The sequence below is a fragment of the Haliotis asinina genome, chromosome 13 (genome assembly GCF_037392515.1).
Source record: "Haliotis asinina isolate JCU_RB_2024 chromosome 13, JCU_Hal_asi_v2, whole genome shotgun sequence".
NCBI classification, from domain to species: Eukaryota; Metazoa; Mollusca; class Gastropoda; order Lepetellida; family Haliotidae; genus Haliotis; species Haliotis asinina.
This window is the reverse complement of record NC_090292.1, coordinates 4364276-4388541: the sequence shown is the minus strand read 5'-3', so window position 1 is coordinate 4388541 and position 24266 is coordinate 4364276. Positions and strand designations below refer to the sequence as shown.

The following is a 24266-nucleotide window of genomic DNA, read 5'->3' as shown; positions in this document are numbered from 1 at the left end:
CGAAAGTACCGAAACATTCAGAAGAAATTTAAATTTACCAGCTTTTCTAAAACTAGTATTTTTGTCATTTTAATTTGAGCCAAATTTGACCACAATTGCCAGCAGCTGAAGAGTTGCGATAAATCCAGCTGGGGTCTGTGCTGGTAACAAAGGTACTGTAATTGCCCTTTGTCCCTAGCATGGTAATCTACCCTCAGTTGTTTGTTGATATATAGCCAGTTTATGTATTTACTGTCCAAATAATGCTGTTGGTTTGATATTTCCATGCTAGTTTTAGTTGTACTTGTGATATTCTAGGAGGATGAGCTATGTTAGTATTAGGGGGATCTTAGCGGGAAGATCAGTTTGTGGAGTGAGACCAACTGTGTTAGTTAGATCTTCTTAGGGGGGAAGATTGATTTCTTGAGGGGGAATACCTATGTGGGTACTACTAGTGGGATCTTCTCAGCAGGAAGATCAGTTTGTGGAGTGTCAGTCAAGTAATGCTAGTTACGATCTTGTTTGCAGTAAGATTGCTTTGTGGAGGGGGATCAAGGTAATGTCATTAACTGGAGTAAGAACACCTTTGACGTGGGAGCTCATTTGCTATAATGTGCCTGTTTATTTCAGGAGCATCATGGACTCATCGCTGCAGTCCATGCCTCATCTGGGAGTAGCCCTGGATCTGCGGGTCGAGAGATGTCCACATATGCGGTGGAAAGTCTAGAAGAGATTGATGGGAGTCTGGAGGACGAGAGTCCCATGACCTCTGTTGTCACTGCACCCAATGGGGAGGCAGCCATGTTGAAGGTGACCCCCAGTGAAGGAGGATACCTACCCCGGATCTCTCCATCTCGCCGCGGGGGCAGCAGCGGTGACTGCGGTGGCGGTGGCAGCGGCATAGGGCCAGCTCAGGCAGCATCTTCATCCCCAACTCTCAGGAACAACGGCAGCGGCGGCAGCAGCAACGCAGCTGATAGCACTACCTCATCTCACCTGCCAAGCAGCAACACAACCTCGAGGCGGGATCAAGGTCAAGGTCACAGGGACCTTCCTCCCACCCCTCCTCCACCTCTCGCAAGCAGCAGCACCCAGAGCAGTACCTCAACTCAGGAATGTCCGGAAGGACCCGGGACACATGTTGACAGTCTGCCCCCTAGAGTCGGGACAGGGAAATTACCTCATATGTTTGTACGTGATGGAACATGGGGAGGCTTAGAGCAATCGGACTCTGTGGTGTAGTGGTGCTACACCATACTGGCTAATGATAAACTTGTGTTGTCTACAAACTGACCTCATTCATAGCGTGGCTGCCGTCCACACACCCACCTTCCATCTCTCTGTTACCTGCAGTGGCAGGATACATGAACAGACGAACGGAGCGATGGCCGGTGGATGTGGTGCCCAGGGGCCTCGACGCGGTGTACTACTATCTTCCTGTGATGCGGGTATTATATACACTTTTTTACTTCTCCTTTTAAGAGTGATCAAGTGGCAAACGTGAACAGATGATACCTCATTTTTAACTACCAACAACTTCTGGAACTGTTGCTATGGAAACAGATCATCTCCTCAGAGACTTGTTTTATATTGTACCTCTTCAGCTGTTTCCATGGCGATGTGTCATGGTTCAGCCAACAGCAATTCATTTGGACTGAGGTGCAAAGGGTAATGTTGCCAATGGTGTTGCTATGGACATGATGGGTGTTGCTAAGCTCAGGTCGACTGTTGCCATGGAGACTGAAGGTATAGTGTGGACTATGTGATTCACGAGGATTGAGAGAAGGCAGCTCCTCCTAACCTTGACACAGCTACATGTTTTAGGATCAGTATCAGCACTACCCTTGATCAAGGCCAATGGATCTTCATTGACTTTGGTCACAGCCATGGGATGTTCAGGGCCGTGATCATGGCCGCTGAATGTTAAGGGTCTGTGGTCAAGGTTACAGGATGTTCAAGGTCTGTGGTCAAAGCCTCGAAGTATTCAGTGTCTGTGGTGTGGTCCACACTACACAATCACCGCCAGGACCAGTGTTTCCCATGCCACACTACCATCGGACTCAATCCACTGCTGCTAGGATCTGCAAGAGACGTACGGTGGCAGCTAGCGATGTCGTATCCCATGTGTTTTTCGTCAACGGTTACAGGGAGAGGATGCTGCCACTGATCCCTCTCCTCCAGACAAGACGGCAGCTCATTGGGGGACTCAACTTATAGTTGTAGTGTATTCCATTTTTGCTATATGACAGTATTTTACTAAACAAATCATGGTTAAATAAGGTCTAGTTGTTGCTGCTCCCGTCAGGATTGATTCTGCTCTGTGTCGTCGTGTGCGAGGACTCGTCAACCTAGGAGCCATCATTGTGTTTTTTGTGTCGTGTCACTTCTCAGGATGTGGCTGCACTTTTTTTGTGTATGATGTCACTTCCTGTGTGGAACTGGTACTACTTTTTGTGTATGATGTCATGACTTCCTGTGTGGAAGCTGTTTTATGTGTATGATGTCACTTCCTCCAGTGGGACATGCTAGTTACCTCATAAGTATCTACCTCACTTCTGCAGTGGCGGCGATGTACAACGGGCGAGTGGGAGGGAAAGCAGCGACGGTGACAAGGTGGGAGCGTTGTCTTGAACTCGGTCTATCTCAGGGAGTATCTAAGTCACTATAAACCGCGAGTCAAAATTTGACGCCTCACTTTGTCCACAGCTGCAGCTGCCACAGGTCGTCGCCATGGCAACTTGGCTGATTAGTCACCATGCACCTGATAAAGGTGGAGGTCAACTAAAAGCCGGTGTGTACCTCGAAGAGACTGACCTGCATCTGGAGGCTGACCATGACGGATGACTACAACAGCAACATCTTCGACTGACGCTGTTGTGAGCAGTCACGTCAACTGTCTGCTGATTTAACTGGAGTGGGTCAGGATCGCTAACTATACCTCGGGAGGGGGCGGAATGTTAGTTTTCATGTACCAATCTGTATCAGTGTAGCTATCATAGGGGGACCAGCACGAGGGGGGAGCCAGGGAGGGGGTGGGGTTTGGTCTGCTGCAACTACCTCTGGCATACCTAGTGGTTTATTTACAACCATGGTATGCATGCTAGAAACCACATGCAAACTCACTATAGAACCCAACATATTTCGTGTTAGTACCACTGACACAGACGCCCTCACCATGTTGGTTTAGTGTAGAAGACGAGGGAAAAGTTACCGCTGCATGGGTCAGAAGCAAAGGAGGGTGGGCTTGTGTTGTCGCTAGCAGACGGAAGACTTGCTGTTGTGGACAGAATTTCAGTGGGATCATACATGCTCAAGAAAACTACCATTAGTGTCTTTGTATTAGAATATGAAAAACTAAAGTTTTATAGAAAGCAGTTTTCTAGTTTCTGTGGCAACTGTATTTTAGGGGGAAGCTATCCCTGGGGAAACTGTAGCAACAGCAAGACATTCAGACTGATGACAGACATGGCCATATAGGGCCCTCAGTTTTTCTTAAACATGGCAGCATTTCTCATCTTCAGGTCTGTGTTTATAAACAAACGGCGATGCAGTTTTTAATTTTTTTTAGAAAACTGATAATTTTCTAATATGTTTACCATTATATACCTCATCACAACTCGGGTTTCATAACCCTTCACCCCTTGGCTATGTTACTGGTACAATCCTGGAATATTGGAGGGAGTGTACACTCTAGCATAGAGGGGTGATAGGTAACTCATGGCAGGAATTGTTGGTTATTTTCATTAATTTATGATTTCACATCAGTGATCCCTGGCTCCCCACCATTGTGTGATTCTGTAAATAATGTTGTGCCCCTTGTGACGTTGCCGACAACAACGGAGCTGCATCTGATATGCATGTGTTGTGTGTACTGTGCAGCAGTAAGGAGAGTGGGCGTGTCTTCCGATCTCTTCCTCCACACACTACTCGCCCCCAAGGGTAGGTGAGCGGGAACTGAGAGGAGCTGCCGCCATTCATACCTCAGCTGGGAAAGGGAGGCAACTCTATATGAACCTAAAATGTACATGTTGTATGGGAATATGCCAATATCTTCTTCGATTTGTGTTTTCACCCTGTTTTTGTCCAAGCATATTAATCCAATCTGACAAATGATTGTTAATTAGATGCAGTTGCCTCCCCTGCCAGACATCCAAATTTAAATGTGTCTATTTGTAGGATTTCAATGTAAAGTGTGTACGGTGTTTTAACATATTGTACAGGCACTTGCTAGGATGATTTATAATAATAATAATAATAACAATAATATTGAACTATGTACGTGGTAAGTCAGTAATATATACATTTTTCTCTGTTTTCTCCATCCCTTCTGTCTATTGCTTGTGATAACTCTGTGCGAGACCGGTGAATTCTCTGTACAATTTTTCATTTTACATTAAGCGTAGTGAAGTTCTGCAGCTGATGTATTTCAACAAGTGACAGGTAGTTATCAGTGTGGTTGTCATGGTTACACGTTAGGAAATGTTTGTTGTAGGTAAACGCCCCGTGGAAAGCATCTAGTGTTGTCTTGCCACCAGTATGTGTTGACTTTGTAGGGAAGGACGTGACGTCAGTCAGTGGCTGTAATGGTACATCATGCTCGGTGCTGCCCCCTTTTGGTGGTTGAGAGAGTTTATAGAGCAAGATCTGCATTCTGCTGAAGTGTATGGTGTCTTCAGAGCTTAAAACATTATTGCAGTGTTATACAGAGAATGTATGTATTGACACAGTTTGAAATTGCGTGGTTGATGGGTCTTTTTGTGAGGCCACATAAACAATATTCTTGTTTCTCTTCACCTGTAAAGAAAATTTGGTTCCTGTGGACGTGTTTATTTTTACAATTTATTTTTTGTCCCAAACCCCATGATTTCTTTGGAAATTAACACCTTTTCTTGGATAGAAAATCAAAACTTAAAATTGTGAAAAATACATACACTTTTTGAGTCACAGTTGCATCTTCTCTAGTGTTAAGGTTAGATAAAATCTTGGGGCAGTAGGGAATTTTGGGGTCAGCCTTAATGAGAAACAAGAGTATTTTTATGTATGGTAAAATAGTTGCATTTTCCAAATTAAGTTGCTCTCTGTGTTTCGGTATCACGACAGTTTCCTTGATACTGTTCAAATCTCATTAGATGTGAAGCTTACAAACACAGTAATGCCTTGTCATCAGATTGAAAACAACAAAAATAAACAGCAAACCGAACCAAACATAAATATATTCAAGTTTCCTTCATGGAGAAGAGATCTGTTTTGATTTGACAGAAAAAGAAATCTTTTCACAAGTGTCAGTTGCTTTACAAGGGGGTTTAATACCCTCAGCATAACTTTCTGTGAATCTGGAAGTGTGTTCTTCTGTCTGCAAGGGTCATCTCTACCCAAGGTAACTAGACCTGTATGCTCTGAGGAAACTTCGCTTGAATAGCATCCAGCTCTGTGATGTACCTCTTGTCATGGTCACCATTTAGCAAATACATTTTTTAAGAAAGAAAATGGCAACATTGAAAACCTGTTCAAAGGTTACTATGAATTTGATTTTAAAATCTCTTTTCAACTGATTTTAGTGTTATAATAAACGTTTTAATGATGCTCCGCTATTGGGGCTTTTTTTATACACATGCATTTGTACGGGATGTTTTGGCATTGAGCAGTGTATGCAGAGTACCTGATCCTATGGAGTCACTTGGATCAGCCCATGGAAATAGTGGACTGATCCAGTTGGTTCAGTGTGGGACATTGTTACTCAGATCATCAAAACATAGTGCTATAGATATTTAACTTATACAAGTAATAGTTTTAAACTATTATGTAGATATTATATTATGGAACCTTTTTCCTATTGTTCCCATGGTCCTCTGTTTGATTATGTGAAGTTATTGTTGATATTTGTCTTCAGGAAGATATTGTTAAACTAAGATAAACTGTGTAGCTTGTGTCTATGTTATTGTAACAAGTATTGACAATTGATATGGTAAGAGTTGTCTCCCTTATCTGGTTTCTACAATGTCAAGGTTACTAATAGATTTTGAATCAGTAGTACAGGTTTTGACTAAATAACTGCATATTTGTGTGACTATTTTTGAAACAAAAGAGCATTTACTCTTTGTGTGGGCAAACCTACAACAATCAGCTGGACAACACGTTTGGACAAATGTGATACTACCTCCAATAAATACTTGTATTTTATTTTGTTTTGACTCGGGAAGCCAGAATCTTGACTTTGACTGGACTTTATATACATATGTCTTACCTCTGCTGGTGACATATGCAACTCAGTGTTTGCTGAGGACCACACCTTTGACTGAATATGACTATATTTTTCCTTGGCAGACACCTAGTTGTGTGTCTAGCCTTCAGAACTCCTCTATCCAGTTATAGCAAAGGAAACAATTTGAAGACTGTCTTTTGTTAGAATATACAATGTGCCATATTGTTGATGTCTTACAGAGAGGGAATGAGGATCTGTGGTTGAATTATTGTTTGTATGCCAGCTGATAGTATTCTGGTGAATTCTTCCCACAAATTCTTCCACTGCAACTGTTGTTATAAGCCTCCCAGCAGAGCATACACCGAAATAACAGATGCCTTGCGTGTCATCCTTAAGATACATGGCCCTTTGGGCAACACTGCTGAACCTGCACCCTTCTTTCCTCTCTGTTAGAGATACAACACATTAAGGAGTAGAACCACTGGTGTGATACAGGAATTATCAACCCTGCATCATCCAGTGGACTGCTGCTATATTTCTAGTGCTATAGAGATGTTTAAAATGAAACTTAGCTAAACAGCCAGTTACACTTGCTACTGTGGAGTGAGTGAGGGAGAAGGATGCTCTGCTCTTATCTGTATCAGTGATGTGTCTACCTACTACCTCTTGCTTGTAACTATTTGGTTTAAACTCAGATGCACTGATAAAGATAGGAGCTCGGCATTTACTTGTCGAATTGAGACCTGCTTAATAAACTTTTGTCTTGGAAAGGAAGGAAACATGGGATATTCTTCTGTTGTCAGGTGGTTTCAAAGATATTATGAAGCAATAACAGTGTAAAGGTGGAGCCTCAACTAACCAGATTTGGCTGGGGAACTGGGATATTTCTACATTTCAACGCTGAGTACAGTTAGTCCAGTGATTTTCGATGTATCATTTGCTAATAGTTCCTCTCTACCAAAGCGAATCTTTTACATCTTAAAACCTCAGCAAATGACCTAGGCCATTTGCTTACACAAAGTTACTGGAGTTTACGGATATTTGAAACCTTTTTGCAGTCATTACTGCTACTAAATGCTGTGTTACATTTTGAAAGAAGTTTCAATGATTATATAGTTGTGAAAATGTTTTTTTCTCCTTAAAGTATTACACTGATAAGAGAATAATATTCCTCGCCCATTCCACAGTAAGCTCACGTCCAGCTCTCCCATTCGCTCCGCCGTAAAATGCTGATTTGTGTTCTAGTTAGTGGTTTATCTCCCTTGAATATGTCAGGACGGATCTGAATTCAGCGCATATATTTGAAAATTAAGTGATACATTGCAAGCATTACCTCTGAAATCAGCAATGCTGGACCTTCCCCGATGTCCTTTATTGTACAAGAGGAGATAAGCAAGCTTGTGTTTAAGTGGGGAAATCATTGACTCTGTGTAATTTCTTCAAACCTGTACCTCAAGCAGTCAGCGGAGGCTGGAATGGTGAACCTTGACAGACGGACGGACTTGCGTCGACCGACTTCAATTTGTAGTCGTACCTAAAGAAGGTGAAGTTGCCGGTGATGTCGTGACAGAACTGGACAGGAACTCTGTTTTGACAGTTTGACCAGGGTACCTGTTGCGTCGTTACCGGCAGCCATAAGTTCCTGTATTAAAGGAATACTCACGTACACAGTCAATAGTTCTGTTGTCTTTTTCAATGAATTGAACGGCTCCAGTACAGTTTCCTTATATATACTGTCGGAGACAGGGGAAGCCCATTTCTGCCGTTATATTGCTGGGGTATTGCTGGAGTATTGCTGGAGTATCGCTTAGCGCAGGGAGAAACCATACAAACTCAAAACCTGAAAGAAACTCTACTTGCTAGGAGTGTTCGAATCTTGAAGGTGTCAAAATACTTTGTCTCTCCTCTCATGATAATAAGTCGAGCGATAAAACCCGCATCGTTTAACTCAAAGATGTTCATGCTATTGATCACTGGATTGTCTGCTACGGAGTCGATTGTTTACAGACCGCAGCCATATAGCTGGAATATTGCTGAGTGTGGCGTGGAACTAAATTATTAACTCATTTGAGGTGACAAGTGAATACTGCAGAAGTCGAACAATAGGGAATATGTTATCCATAGGGAGTTTTCCCATTGTGTGACAAACGGTTGAACTTCATCCAGGTGTTAAGGTGTCCCGGTTGAACTTCATCCAAGTGTTAAGGTGTCCCGATTCTTTCAATTTCGAAATGACACCTGGAAGTTCAGTGACCTCAGAGGTGGCGTTCTTGTCTGAATCTATTGGTAAACACATATAAGATGATCCACGACCTGACAAATGACCCCAATTTGCATACTTGGGAACGCCCCACAGAACGATCCACTTCAAACAAGAGGGAGACAGGTTGTCTGATAAATATCGAAAAGTTCATTTTCCCCGTGCGTTTCACGCATGAATTGTTAGAGCACACTCGATTTGGGAACAGGTACAATCCCAATGAATTGAATCAACACAATATACTGAGCAAATATATTTAGGACCACCGATCCATTTTACGAAGCAAATGACATTTTCCTGTTTTTTTTCAAACAAAATTGTTGAATATCTAAAATGCTTGTCAATGCCCCAATCATCTATTTGTCTTCGTCTTAACTAAAGGTTAGCGTGGAATATCAGTATCTTATGCCTGAAATTGCAGTCTTATCTTTCGAAGGAATATGCGGTGTTGTTTTAATGGGTAAACTTGAGTTTTCGTCTGCTAAATATTAAATAGATAATAACTACATATAGTTAATTGTGTTTCAATTAATATGATAAAAGTTATCTGTTACTGACTGGTGGTGGCTGAATCAGAGTAGCAAGGGGGAAATATTTTTATCCCATAATTTTGTTCCTATTTCTCTGTGCGGGCTGATGTTCGTCCATAATTCCGCTGGTGATCGACCGGGAATACATGTCTTGGAATTTTATATAACCGGTTCCAGAGAAATGGTTAGTATTCAAACAATAATTCCAAATGTCTGTCATATTTTTATCATGGTCACCAAAATTGTGTACAGAAAACTGAAAATACCTTTTGACATTGATAAGTCAGTGAGAAATATCTTTGTACACAAATTTGTCGGTTTGGGGATTACTCAGTACCAGACTCAGTAGATTTATCAGTGACTAAAAGAATATAAAATCCAGACAACTCACCAAAGATTACTCTTTTGTTATGACAAACCTGATATAGCATGTGTCAATTATTATACAAGACACAACAATGCTGGAAAATTAGGCGGACTTACTGATTTATGCTTTAATTATCACTCTCTGAATCAGTCTCGGTGTCTGAATCACTTGCAAATCCTAAGTCAATCACTAGTCTGTCAATTCCCCTTTCTACTGCGATTTCGCTGCCAGTAACCATCTTCAACTGTTTTAACGTGTTTACAACATTCCGACCATTCTTTTGCACCGATTGCAGACATTCTTTCATTTATGGCAACTCTTAAGGAATTTTTTGTGAACTGCAAGTTTTGTGAAGGACATAATTTTTCACATTTGCCCAAATTAACTCAATCGGGTTTAGTTCTGCGTGGTATGGAGGGAGTCGTAGTACATCATGACCATGTTGCTTCAACATCGTGTCTACTCTGTAGACAGGGCCCGATTTGTTGGATTTTGCAAGAAACAATAGTTCGGCTTTAAGCATTTTCTCATCAAATGAGATATTGTGCCTTTGTAGCCACGCTTTTATGTCATCTTTTCTGTTTGCGGTTGTCGGACATTTGTCCACTTGTTTGCTATGATATGGTGCATTATCCATAACGATGACAGAGTGCAGTGGAAGGTTTGGGATCAACTTTTCCTGGAGCCATTTGGAAAACTTATCAAAGTTCATCTCGTCATGATAGTCTGCTGATTTGAGTTTGGAATCAAAAACAAGCAAAGCATTTGGAACAAAACCGTTTTCATCCCCTGCATGAACCACAATAAGCCGAGGTCCGGTGCCAGACGGAGGTTGAACCCCATTTATTACGATTTCACCCTCAAGTTGCCAACACTTTGGGACAGTGTGGTGTACATGCAACCATGTTTCATCGATAAGGATGATGAGTGTTCGATTTTCTTCTCTGTATTTCTTTATTGCACGCAAGTATTGCAAACGCTTGGAAACAATGTCTTTACGTTCCAATAAAAGTTTACGGTTTGACTGCGTTTTTCGCCACCTAAACCCCATGTCTTTGAGATTTTTTCTAAAACTTTCCTTACAACCCTTGTAGTTCAACTGGCACTTTGCCATATCATACATCGTATCCAGAGTAGGTCGTTGTTTTTTACGCCATATAAACTTTGTACAAATGGACGGACTGCACAGCGGTCGAAATCATCAAGTTTGTAACTGCAAGTTTTGGGTTTGCACAACTTGGTGGGACTAATAAATGTAGGTCCACTCGCACTCCTACCACCACCTGCCGCTTCAAAGTTGCCGTTGAGAGTCCAGTAGCAAGGCTACTTTGTAAAAGAGACTCTGCTTTGGTTGCACATTTTTTGTCAATATACATGATAACATTGTATGCTAGCTCCCTTGCCTGAGAATGAATTATTTGCCCATGCTTTCCTAACTTGGACATTTTTTACTACAACTGAAATCTGTTTAACAGTATTGAGACAGGTGTAAAACAGTAGCGAGACTGGTGTTAATCAGTAGCGGTGTTGATTTCATGTCACCGTTAGCATGTATTGCACGTTCATAATCGTCAAGCTACCTGTAGCAGCCAAGTGTACTCGCCCAATTCGTTGTACCACCTCTCTTGTCACAAATGCGTTTTGTGTGCAGGATCATCTAATATGTGTCTAGCAGTACAACTAATACAAGACACTATAATGGATTACAACTTCTTTAATTCTTTTAACACGACGTTTCAAGGCTAATTCTTGCCCCTGACGAAGGTCGTGTTAAAAGAATTAAAGAAGTTGTCATCCATAATGTTTTCTTGTATTACCTCACCAACTTCTAAATGCCTTTGAAGAATTTTAGCAGTACAACTGTTTCACAGCGACTGCTGGTGCTACCGCGTGCAACGTCGTGGTCAGTGTTCTGTTCATCAACCTTCTGTTTTTCTATGTGCGAGGGTAACATATGTCATATATGGGATTTCACTTTCTTAGTAAAAAACGAATTCTAGTATTTTTGGGTTGAGTCGAACCCGCACCCTCAGAGTCTGGCACCTAATTTGTCAGAACTCAAAGCCAGCCGCCTAGCCCGCTCAGCCACCGCGACTTCGACAAAAATGGAAGTCGGACAACTGGTTGTCTTGACTGCGTACTTTGTGTTCCCCTTTCATAAGTGTAAATTGGCACTATGATTACTCAATGCCATTTAGAAAGTGGTCAAATTCAACGTATGTCATATTTGGGATTTCACTTTCTTAGTAAATTACAAGTTCTAGTACGTTTTTCGTTGTGCGGTGGACCTATGTCTTCAGCCCTCAAGGTTGGCGTCAGCGGGACTGGTACACTACTTGCCACACTTACGGATTTCAAAGGGAGTTATATTTTGAAATGTTTAGGTTATTTCAGATAGAATATCGGGTATTCTTTGCCGAACCTTGATGAGATTCTGTGAATGGTGCTTACACAAAGGTTTAGCAATGTCACAAGAGTCAGATGTTTCTGCGTAGTAACAACAATGGAAACGTGTATCAGCAGAACAAATCCGTTCGTTGTAATACAGGTAATAGATACCTACAATAGGAGAAATGAGAACGAATCAAACTTCGATGGCTGCAACTACCAAGACAGTTTTGTGTGAGAAGAAACCAACAACCCGTACAGTGAAACGGAACTACCATCAACGGGTACAGTTAAGGTTTTTTTGCGAATATCTCAATTGGTGTGTGTTCACAGAAGCTAACGTCCTGAGACAGTGCCTACATAAATACGTCACGGAATTTCAATTTATAATGGTGTAAATACACCGAAAGTGGTCGATTTCTCGGCTTTACCGATTCCGCGCAGACAGACGTGTCAAGAAATGCTTCAATTGTCAATAAATTATAATGTGTCATGACCAAATGACAGAGTGGTTAGAATCCACGACCATTCGGCTTATCACACAAGTAGATTTCATAAAAGTTTACTGCTTGAAAATATCAAAATATTATAATGTCTGGGACTCACCCTCTAACTTCTTGGATCGATTGTCTATCGGTGAAATGGTTGGTAGTTGACGACGGCAAACTTCCAGGTTCAGGAATCTCTGGTCTCCCTGGGGCTTCTTTTTCAGTTAAAATGGGTTTGTTTGTTACTATCAAAATCATATATATTCAGAGGCGAAGCATTAGTCTAGGTGATCCTGAAACAGGATCGTTACTGAGAGGCTTAAATGCGTGTAAATACAACTTGGTCGTGATTAAATGATATTCTTTCTTCTCTTCTCAAAATTGTTTCTATTATCATTTACTGTTGAACATATGAAACAGTTAAAAAATTTGCCGTGACAAAAGGTATGAGAAATCCCCTCATAACAAGCAAAAATGTAACACTGAGAAGTCTGAAAGTTTCAATAATATGTATTCAGCAAACAGCAGCAAGAACATTCGAGCACATGTGTCATCGCCATTAACGTAGAAGCTTCTGGTAATCTCCCGGAAGTACGATCTACTAATCAAAACACAAACGTAAAGGGCGGTAACTCTAAAGAACTACCTTAAAGGCCTGCCGATAAAATACTAATCGCACTAAACAAAACGCCCTCTCGTAATAATAGGATATGTATAACAGTAAGTAAATGAAATCATTCTCACATTCATAGCCACACTGACATGATGCAACATGTTTTTCATTTATTCTAAATAAATCATCAATGATAATTCTCATCATATATCTTAATCTTGTGTTCAAAACATTTAACCTCCTATTCCACATGAAGTAATTTCCCAGCTGCATGGACTGTTGCTGTTATACTAGAGAGGGAGAGAGTAATCTTCCTTGAACTATTATAACAGCTACTGCTTGACAGGTATTAGATGAGCCACGACCTGACAAATGACCCCAATTTCCATATATGGGAACGCCCTCCAGAACATTCCGTTTGAAACAAGAGGGAATCAGGTTGACGTCTAAATATTGAAAAGTTCAATTTCCTCGTGCAAATCACGTCGTGGTGGTGTTTTGCTGAACTAACTCGCTCTACGAGACACGTGTTAAACAGTAGCGGTATTGATTTCACGCCACGGTCAGCATGTATTGCACGTGCTTAATGGCCAATCTAACAGTAGCTACCAAGTGTATACGTCCCGATTACTTGCTCCGCCTGCTTGTTTCACAACGCGTTCACTGTGCTGGCTCATCTAATACTTGTCAAGCAGTACATACAAAGGGGAAGTATTAATGAACCAGGTCACTATAGGAGCACATTGCCGTTGAACTACAACCAGGGAATAGTAATCTTGTGTTGTATGCAATTTAAATTGGGGAACGGGAATTTTAACTGGGAATTTTGGGGAACGGAATATCAGCACTTGCTGTTGTATTCAAGTTACAACTGTGCGTAACTACTGACCTACCTAACGTTTCTATCAATGGCAAAGTGGGGATGATTTTGTTTACGATTCAAACAAATCAAATGGTTTTTACTATCATAGGCCTGCAGACATTTCATCGTTACAAGACATGGTAAAATCTTGAGGTCAACAACACAGAGGTAGGATCTAAAATCACTTATTCAGGGTAAACCGAAAAAATTAAAAGACAAAATCTTTTCCCTGCAACTTGTTCTTGGAATCAAAACGTGACTCGCAAGCAGTTTTGAAAATTTGTTTTTGTGTGTCGGTGTGAGTGAGTGAGGTTAGTGAGATTTTAGCAATATTCCAGCAATATCACGGCGGTGGACACCAGAAAGTGGCCTCACGCTGCATCCGTGTAGGGCAGTAGCCTACCTGCCATTGGACACTTCAGGCACCTGCCTACACTTAGTTTCAAGTCGTACCTTCCACCCACTATAGATGATGTCCACGTCATCACTTGCACTTACACATGTCCACAAAGACATGCCAGTAAACCAGACCGTGTCATTGAGCAGTTAGCTGCTCAGAAGACAAGGCGCTTAGGTGTCATTTAGGCCTGTACTAAACATGCTGACAACAATAAAGTTTACTCCTCAGAATACAGGCGTTTACTTATTAATGCACATCATTGTCATTTGTTCAAATTATGTTTATGTATAGAGTAATCAGCAGCAAGCATGTCAGTATTCAATATGTATTTACTCTATGCAGCACTGCTTCAGACGATTTAACTAGCACTAGGCTACCGGTTTTTTTCTATATGCATATAAAATGTATAAAATGCGCACTGACTTCTGTGTATACTGAGTTCAGAGTTAGTCTTCCTCGCAGTCCTTGAACTGCATTTCTTGTATTCCCCTCCGACGGCCCCTGCACTGCTACTGAAGCAGTAAATGCAGCAAGTCTAGATTTCCTCAGATTCTGCATTTCTCAACAGATAGAGGCTCATTTTCAGTTTCAATATTTATTGTCGTTTACATTATTTGTGACTAACAAAATCAAATGTACTCAGAGACTAAGCGTATGAGGCCAGAGTCTGCAAATCATTGTAGGTGAATCTAATCTCATTGAATTTTGTGTATTCCGGACAGCTGACGCAATGCGTCGTTACCTTGGACGAGAGTTGGAGATTTTATGAGTGCTTTCCGAGTAATGCTAACATCACACTCGTGAAAACCTTGGAGTCAACTTTATGTGCAGACTCTTTCAGTGTTGTCACAACCGCTAATGTACAATACACAACCGCACTTAAAAGAACCCACGAATCCGTTGGTATGTGACCAGATGGTGGCCACATGAATACATGCGGGTACAGCAACGACGCAGTAAACTTGGACAAAGTACTGTGACCATGTGTCCCAGTCCACCAAGTTGTGAATGGGGTAACTCGTTAAGATGAGAGAGCCTCAATAAACTTGGCGCGCCTAGTGACAGCACGAGTTGTACAGTCCCCAGGGAGTTGAGATTGATAACACAATGTGACGTTGAGATTGACATCCAATGATCGAGGGAAACTGATACCAGCGCCTTGAGCATGCACTGTTTGCATGGATATATGCGCTTAGATATCCAGCATAATGAAACAGTGACGTGATTTGACCGAACGAATATAATAGTCCAGTCAAAATGTCAAAATGTGACAAAAAGCTCAAATAATTAGTGCAGAGTATTTTCAACATGCTTAAGTTGTAACTAAAAAGTCCTCCCCCTGAAACCGTTGAAATGTGATGCTAAGTCCTATTGTTTGGTAAATATTTAAAAAACAATCATATTGAGACACAGATTCACCAATATTAAAAAACGAACACAAAAGTACTACAAATAAATGGATTGGAGAAGTCAAATAATATTTTGCGAAGTCCTATTTGGGGGTATAAAATTGATTTTTTTGAGAATATGTTTTAAAATTTTATGTTGACACAAAAGTATTGTTTTGGGGTTTTTTCCAAAGAGAACACGAAGTATTTGTACACAGGTTAGAAAAGTCAAATAGAGCCTATGCTAAATCCTGTTACTTGGTAAATCTTGTTTAAATCTGACAATGAGACCCAAATGTACGTTTATATATGTATAGATATATGGAGGACACAAGGAGCTACTAATACATGGGCTGGAAAAGTAATATAATTTGAATAATCATATATTTTCATAGCATATATTTTCTATTTCCAAAGGTGAAATAAGCACAACTTCGGGAGCATGTTATTCAGGTCCTCTTTAAGTCAAATCTAAGTTATGATTATCTTCTATCAATGTGAAGAAGGTGTTAAAATATCATTCCATTTATCTAAAACTAACACATATTCTTCACATATTCTTTCTTCGGTGAGACATACTGAAACACGAGTCTCATTAACCTACTCACACAGTGATCTACTTTTCAGCCGATCCGAACTTTCTGGTGTGAAAGTTAAAATAGACATCACAAAACACTGAATTCCTTTGCTTCATACGAAAATGATATTTACAAATGATTTTAACTTAGAACTTTAATATTTCAATATTTGATGTCAAGGTTTCGGCAGCATACCTTAAAGATCATATATACACCAGGGGGTGCAAATGCATAAATCACTAACTGACGTCGGTATAAATGAAACCCCGTCATTGAAACTGCTCAGTTCCATCTTTGATTACCTTAAGTCGACCTTACACAATTCACAGCTTCAAACGAAATTTCAACCAATCAGAGCGGCGCGTCTCCGTGGTGTAACAGTAGGTGTAGATATGAGGATCTATGCAGAATTCATCTACATTCCAGGGGGTAAACTATTTCGTTTACAGGTTTGTACAAACCTGAAATCGCGACAGCTGTTGTGAAAACTGAAAGCTCTGTGCTCTCACAATCTACTACCATTTAGTTTTGTCCGATGCTTTGCCTAGTTTCCGAGTTACAACCCATGTATGTATAGACGATTTTGTCAAAATCACTTGGTGTCGCTAGGTTGTAATCCGTGTTAGGTGGTATAAACCTACACGTTATTTGTCATCATTCACTTGATGCTCAGTTAATGAATTTATAACAGGTATAATTAGTGGTAACGCCACTTAGATTACCCGTTATGTTACAAGTTGTGTCATGCAAAGTCCTGTTGGCCATGATTCAAATACACATTTAACTACTAGTAAAAAGAAGTTTGGATTTTCCAACTTGGTGAAAACAAACCATAATCTCAATAATTCTAACTGACTTTTAGCCCTTAACTTCACCATTTTCAAAAGTGGCAGCGCCCTGCCTGAAGACAAATGCTATTTAAGTTTCTTTTCACCGACTGGTAGTAAAATATGTATTTTATTGATGGACATTAGGATTTTACATCACAATTTTCATAACATAACAATTTCACTCTTGGAATCGAGGTGGGGGTCGATATAACATTACTTACGATAATATTGGCACTTCGACCACAACCTCGCGTCCGAGGAAGAAATCGTTATATTCATGCAAAATCCTTTTGGTCAGCAATGTGTAGTAGGCAGTCTTTATTTTATAAACTCGATGAAACTTGAACTCCATTTTCTATCCTGGAAGCGTGGTAGGGGGCGAACTATCCGATTTAGTATATACCATAGTCTTCCACAACGCTCGCTTCGCACACACAAACAACCAATTTAAGCACAAACTACGGGGTCCGGTGGAAATCTGTGCATAGTGACACCATCACCCGACCCCAAGGAGCAATTGACGCCAACATAACAATTCTTTGGTGACGTCGAGAAATCAGCAAAATGACGAGCTTCCTACACATTTTCTATACAACCAGGGATACTCTACAACAGGGATAGGTCGCTTGCTTTCTTTACCATTTGTACTAATTAACGTGTGCCTCGTCATGCTCCAACGCACACTGTGATTTGGTTCGTTCCCAGCGCAACTTCAGTTGTGTTTAACGGAACTTCAGCCAGTTTATTGTATCAGTCGGAATTTTACATGAATTAATGAATGAATGAATTATAGTAAGAATTAAGAGCAAAAATTATATAAATGAATGAAAAAAATACAGACAAAGAATAGAAGAAAGAAGTACATATGTGAATGAATGAAAGAATCAATGATACACCGCGGCCTTCCTTCCCAAAACATGTTAAAGAACGCAAAAGTATCTCGAGAACACGTGTTATTATCAACTGTCCTTTCAAAAAATCTACCTTGAGACATTTTTGTTTACATTAATAATTACTTCAGATATCTTATTGCATGTGGGGAATGGAAAGGACATTAAGAAACTGTTAACTGACACTGTCACACTACCCTAAAAAATAAAGTGTAAAACTGTCACAAAGCGTTCTAAAACACCTTTCCAGTTTTGTCAAATAAGAAGATCAACAAGAAAGAAAGAAGTTATGGAACTATAACCCTCAAGCATCAATGGAGAATCAGATCAGATCGGCGATATGTCACATTTTTCACACACCTCAAATACACCCTAACAATTTGTTTTAGATTCTGAAACTATCACTATTACTTGCAAACACATTTCACCTGATAGTATATTCCCCTCATAAGAATTAAAGGTGTGTGTGAAAGATGTTTTTGAAGTAATAACTAGAAACACTCAAACAACGGCGTGTAGTATTTCAATGGCGGATCGGCGAAATGTCATATTTTTCACACACCTCAATTACACCCTAACAAGTCATAAAACTATCACTATTACTTGCAAATATCTTTCAACTAAATGTATGTTTTCCTTCTAAAAATTAAACGAATGTTTTTAGTCTATCTTCGCGGTGAATCGAGAATAGAAGCCAGTGAGCTGTAACATACCGACTTGAAACTTTACTACAAATCTACTGTCCTAATACGGACACTGATATAAATTATTTGACTTAAACTGAAGTGACAAAATAGTTAACCTATCTTCTACATGTAGGATTTCAGTTGTTACAACACTCAGTGAACTTAATCAGCTGTTGAAAATACACCATATTGGTTACACTGGTTACGTAACGACACCCAGGTATATGTTCAGTGTCGTTTCGAGGAGGTTCTTCTCCCCCTCTATCTAGGCTCCCTGATACAACTAACTGAAAATCGTTCCTTCTATGACGTCAGTGTAGGGCTCTGGCGACAGAGTTACCAGAGTACCAAAAATTGAGTTTAGTCGTTCTTTAAATAAGAAATAGTCCCTGTATAGTCACAAATAGTCCCTGTTTGATGAGCTCGTAATATGATTCACAATACATCTGGCTCACCGGTTACACCTGTTTTGTGTTTTTTGGAGCTTGTTAAGGGTAGTTCTGTGATGCACAATGAGCTCAGTTCCGCATCATACCGCCAAAGTTTTGTAGCGGTAGAGCCTCGTTTTGAGATTTCCACGATTTCCAGGTGTCCGTTTGAGCTGGCTGTACGGCACAGAACACTGCACGAGGTGTTTTGCAAGGATTACAAGGAGCGCACTGATGCAATATACAGTGCCTAGAAGTATCAGATCATACTGACTAATGGTCATGTATCCAATAAAGTGAATTCTGAACTGGTTATCGCACTAAGTTGCGCAATGGGACAGAATCCAGTAATCTGGAAACGAGGCTGTTGTGGGGGAAGGATGCAAGGGTGAAGGGGTGCAGAGGTGCAGAGGTGCGCACCTCACTTTTCGTCCTGCCATCAGGGCCTGGTCCCAAAGCCACAGGGACGTGTATCGCTTACAAACGGCATTCGAAAGACATATAGGTGTATATATTGGCCATTTCCACTATATATTTTGTTTCCAACCAATCGGATGGCCCGAGTCTGCTTGTACGGATCTGCTCAGTTCACTTGAATGTCAAGGTCACTAATGGCCGATATGTGAGTAGGATTGCCGGCAATGTTGGTGAAAATGCTTGCTTTCTGTCGAGAAAATGACATGTAGATGTTGCAATAAGTTTTCCGACCCGCGGAATGCCGCGGCCGATCGAATTCAGCCAAACGCTGGTGCTGTCAACGGGGCTGGAATTAATAAACGAAGGTGAGTTTTCGCCGTACTGGGTGATCCATGATTTGGGCGTGACATTGCGGAGGTAGCTGTTTTCGATGATTCGTAACGTATAACTTTTGAAATGATGATCCGATAATGATCCATTTATAGCTCATTTTGTAGGGAAATCATGTGGCTTTCGATCCGTTGGCTCGACGGGGCCTTAAAAATATTTTACGCGGTAACATGTAACTTTGATCGAGGAGGGGGTGGTTTCTTCGTTACATCCCTTTCCTTTTATATAGTACTAGGGTAGGGTCTATACACCTATATGTCTTTCGAATGCCGTTTGTAAGCGATACAAGTCCCTGTGCCCAAACCAGTACAATTCGAACAAGACATGATATATAAATAGGTTAAAGATCACCAACATCTGAGTGAGTGAGTACATTTAACAATATTCCAGCTATATGGCGGCGGTCTGTAGATAATCGAGTCTGGACCAGACAATCCAGTGATCAACAACACGAGCATCGATCTGCGCAATTGGGAAGTGATGACATGTGGTAACCAAAACAGCAAGCCTGACCACCCGATCCCGTTACTCGCCTCTTACGACAAGCATAGCCGCCTTTCACTATCCTAGAGACTCAAATACCAGGAATTGAAATTTTAAGTCATGATCACATGATGGATGAGTGATCATTCCTGAACGTTAATAAAGAAAGGAATTATGGGAAACATTCCACATAAATAGAGGACCTGTACAGTGGAAGTTGTCACAACCGGCATCTGTCCTATCGGGCAAGTCGTCAACACCAGCACGAAGTCTCAGTCCTACTGCTCTGCAATCCAGCACACTGTCTAAATCGGACTGCTTCTTCAGGCTCAATGAGTGCCGGTTTAGACAGCTTTCACTGTAATTTACTGAAGGCAAGGGTTGCTAATATTTAGAATTTAGATTTAGAACCACATTCGGAGCTGGACCTCTGTGTAGGCGATTATTTCGAACGTTGGTCCATGGCAGTATTCGTGTGACTATTCCAAAACTAATGGGAGTTGATATTTGTCCACAACACTGGGTTTAGGTCTGTGCAGTTAATACTGAAGTCTGAAATCCACGTCAGTATTTTTCTGCTTAAACCTCATGGAACCGACTGACGTACACGGGACCAGATCATGCATAACGGGACACTCATATCAATATATGGGTGGCAAAGTCGCTGAGTATATCCATTATCTGGAAAATACAACCAGGCCCCAATTTCTCGAAACAAACTTATGCTTTTACTCAAATCTCAAACTGAGTTTCACAATTTGAAACAGCTGATTTTTTAACTCAACTGCATTTTTGAAATATAAAAGCCCAAACAACTTAGTGATCTAGCCACCAAATTCAACCTGTCTCCTATAGTTTGAGTTTTATGCCCATTTCAGTTCATTCTGTGAAATGCGTTTTCTCAAATTTGAGTAAAAACTCAGACTTAAGTCAAAACTCAGACTTCAGTTTGTTTCGAGAAAACAGGGCCAGCTCAAAACTGAGATTGATACAGTCTAGTCATTTATTTAACATTCTACATTCTGCTACAGTTATTCAAGACATTAATAAAATTGATTCCCTAACATATGGATCCAGGACACATGAACCCATCCCTCGGCATCCTTGGTAAGCCGTCACCTGACTGACAACTACGTCAGATGTAAGTGTTAATCCAGGTCCTCACACTGATCTGCATAATCGGATGCAAATTAAATTAACCGACTCTGTGTACACCCATTTTCGGAAGGGTCTCTCTTATGACAACGAAAGGTATGGATTTATAACTTCTTTAATGTTTACAACACGACGTTTCTGGTCTTCTTCTTGCTCCCTCATCAAGTTAATGACATAAAATGATAACGAGCAAATGGTTTTCATGTCGATTTCAGTTGCTCTTATTACACATCAGATCAAAAAGTGCTAGTTATACTCTAAATATTTGCTGGGGTTCACACAATTCTGCTCACATAATAGTATGTAGTTCCCAGTGAAAGTTAAAAGATAACAAATATCCTCTCATGATCATTTTAAAATGATTGAATTTTAAACAGCATAGAAAATATAATTGGTGTCATGTTTTCCTAATCTATCATCCTGGTATGTTTCACCTTCAGTTAAATCTTGGTACAGAATGTCCCATTTATCACCATTTATCAAAGTCTCTTTCTGCTACTTCAATCTGTTATAAACAAAGGGGGAATAACTCTCATTTTCATAACTCTCCGGTGACCTGGAGTGTCCAAAAATCCAAGTTGTGGGATTTTAATTGTCTGTGTCCTGTACTTGTGTTAGCATCCTTTTTTAGCTTTTCTAGTTTAGTGGATCTTGTTATGGGTCTCCTCGTAGTGCAGACACTTTTTGTCAATAAAATCTGAACCAGTCCAGCACGTCAAACAGCAATACAGTTACTTCCGCTATTAGAACAGCCAAACGTCTATTCATCTCTAAAATCGAAGATTCTGTAAATAGCTCAATCGGTACTAAAACATGGTGGCGCCTGTCTAAAACATTTTTGAAATCACAAAACACTGAAAGTTAGTTTCCAACAGTTATATCAAAGGATATTGGATATAACGATCCCGAAGAAATCGCTAATATCCTAAATGATTATTTTACTTCTCAATCGACTGTTAAATACCCTCATCGAGATTTGCCTGATACCCAATTCATTTGCAATTCGACATTATCAAGAATTACACTAACCTGTAATGATGTTAAAGACATCTTGTTGTCTTTAGATACATCAAAAGCGACTGGTCCAGACGGAATAGGCAACAAAGTATTGAAATATGCTGCCAAAAGTCTAAGTCCCATACTCACGAAATTATTTAACCTATCGTTGAGTCAGTCAGTATTTCCCTTGACGTGGAAAGAAGCTTCTGTTATTTCTATTCACAAAAAAGATAGCGTCCACGAATGCTCGAATTACCGTCCAGTCGCATTAACCCCTTGCTGATCTAAAGTTTTTGAAAAATGTGTATTTAAATACATATTTAATTTCCTTAGAGACAAAAATGTTCTAACGGATTTACAGTCAGGATTCATGCCCGGAGATTCAACGTCTAATCAATTAACGTATCTGTATAATTTCATTGCTGAAGCCGTCGATGACGGTAAAGAAGTAAGGGCGGTATTTTGTGATATCAGTTAAGCCTTTGACAAAGTATGGCACAAAGGGATTATCTATAAACTCAGAAGCTATGGTATATAAGATGAATTACTACAATGGTTTGAAAGTTATCTCAATAAGAGAAAGCAGCGAGTTGCAATTAACGGGTACATTTCTAACAAGAAAGGTGTCTTGGCCGGAGTACCGCAGGGTTCAGTAACATTCGCCTCTTTGCGGATGATACCTCATTATATGCAATTATTGAAGATCCGCTGGTCTCAGCTTCTAGTCTTAACAATGATCTGGATAAAATCTCCCGGCGGGCTCAGGAATGGCAAGTTACTTTTAACCCTAATAAAACCGAATCTATTCAGTTTTCTAGTAAAAGAAACCCCTCGATAAAATTAAATTTACTTATGGACGGAACGATTATGAAGGAAGTCAAAAGCCACAAACATTTAGGAATAACACTCCAAAGCGAAGGTTCATGGAATAATGATCACATTAAAGAGATTGTCCGTAAAACTCATCCTATGATCAGTTGTCTGCGGAGTTTTAAATATCGTTTATCCCGAAAGACATTAGATACTATGTACAATCTTACATTCTACCCATATCTGACAACTGCTCGCATGTCTGGGACAATTGTACAGCTGAACAATCACGGATATTAGACAGCTTACATGTTGATGCTGTGAGAACGATCTGTGGTGTTGTGCGTGGCACAAGTCACCATGAGATTTATAATGAAACACTCAATTTTAATTCTATGTAGCCCAATCATCTACTGACTGCCTACACAATAAGGATAGGGTTGGGATTAACTTTTTCTATGAAATAGTAAAATTAAAATCCTACCGCCCTCTTCACTTTTGAAACGAATGTGCCCAAGAAACACTCAATTTTAATTTTATGCAGCCTAATCATCTACAGACTGCCTACACAATGAGGATAAACCACTTTGGGATTAGGTGTTTAAGTTTACATTTTGAATTTTGGTGGTACTTTGCCGATTTAAAAAAATCTTGGTTTCGGTGGGCTTTTGATTTCGTTGTAGATGGTATGTTTCAGTTGGCTCTAAGATTCAGGACTGTTTTGGATGCTGATTAAGATAAACTGCTCAAAGGGAACAGCTGATCATCTTTACTGAAACAGTAATCCACTGCGCGTCATCTCACGCATGTCATGTGGAACGAATTGGAAGAGCCATTCAACACCACAAGCTGTCAGTTGGATGCATGTTCAGCTGCACATACAAGTATCTAATTAGTTTATCAATGCTCACAAGAAAGCCGCCGAGGGCAGTGTTATTGTTATATACACGCCTCTAACCGGAGGATTAACAGCATTACAGAAACATGACATCAATGGGTTTCCATAAACGCCCAATTAAGGTCGATTCATTGTCTGCTCCACTGGTGACACAAACAGCTTTCCGTACTCTCTGCCGCTCCAACGTCTCGCGTGATTGACTCTCAGCTAGACCACGCCCAACGC

General features: G+C 40.4%; 1 protein-coding gene across 1 annotated transcript in view; it reads left to right on the top strand.

Moving 5' to 3' along the window:
* LOC137259287 (protogenin B-like) overlaps positions 1-7851 on the top strand; it is a 72857-nt gene extending 65006 nt beyond the window's left edge. Inside the window, exon 21 of the mRNA XM_067796921.1 lies at positions 610-7851. Within this exon, the coding sequence (XP_067653022.1) occupies positions 610-1221 (612 nt within the window). The 3' untranslated portion in view covers positions 1222-7851. The remainder of the gene's footprint in view (positions 1-609) is intronic.
* The last annotated feature ends 16415 nt before the right edge of the window (positions 7852-24266 follow it).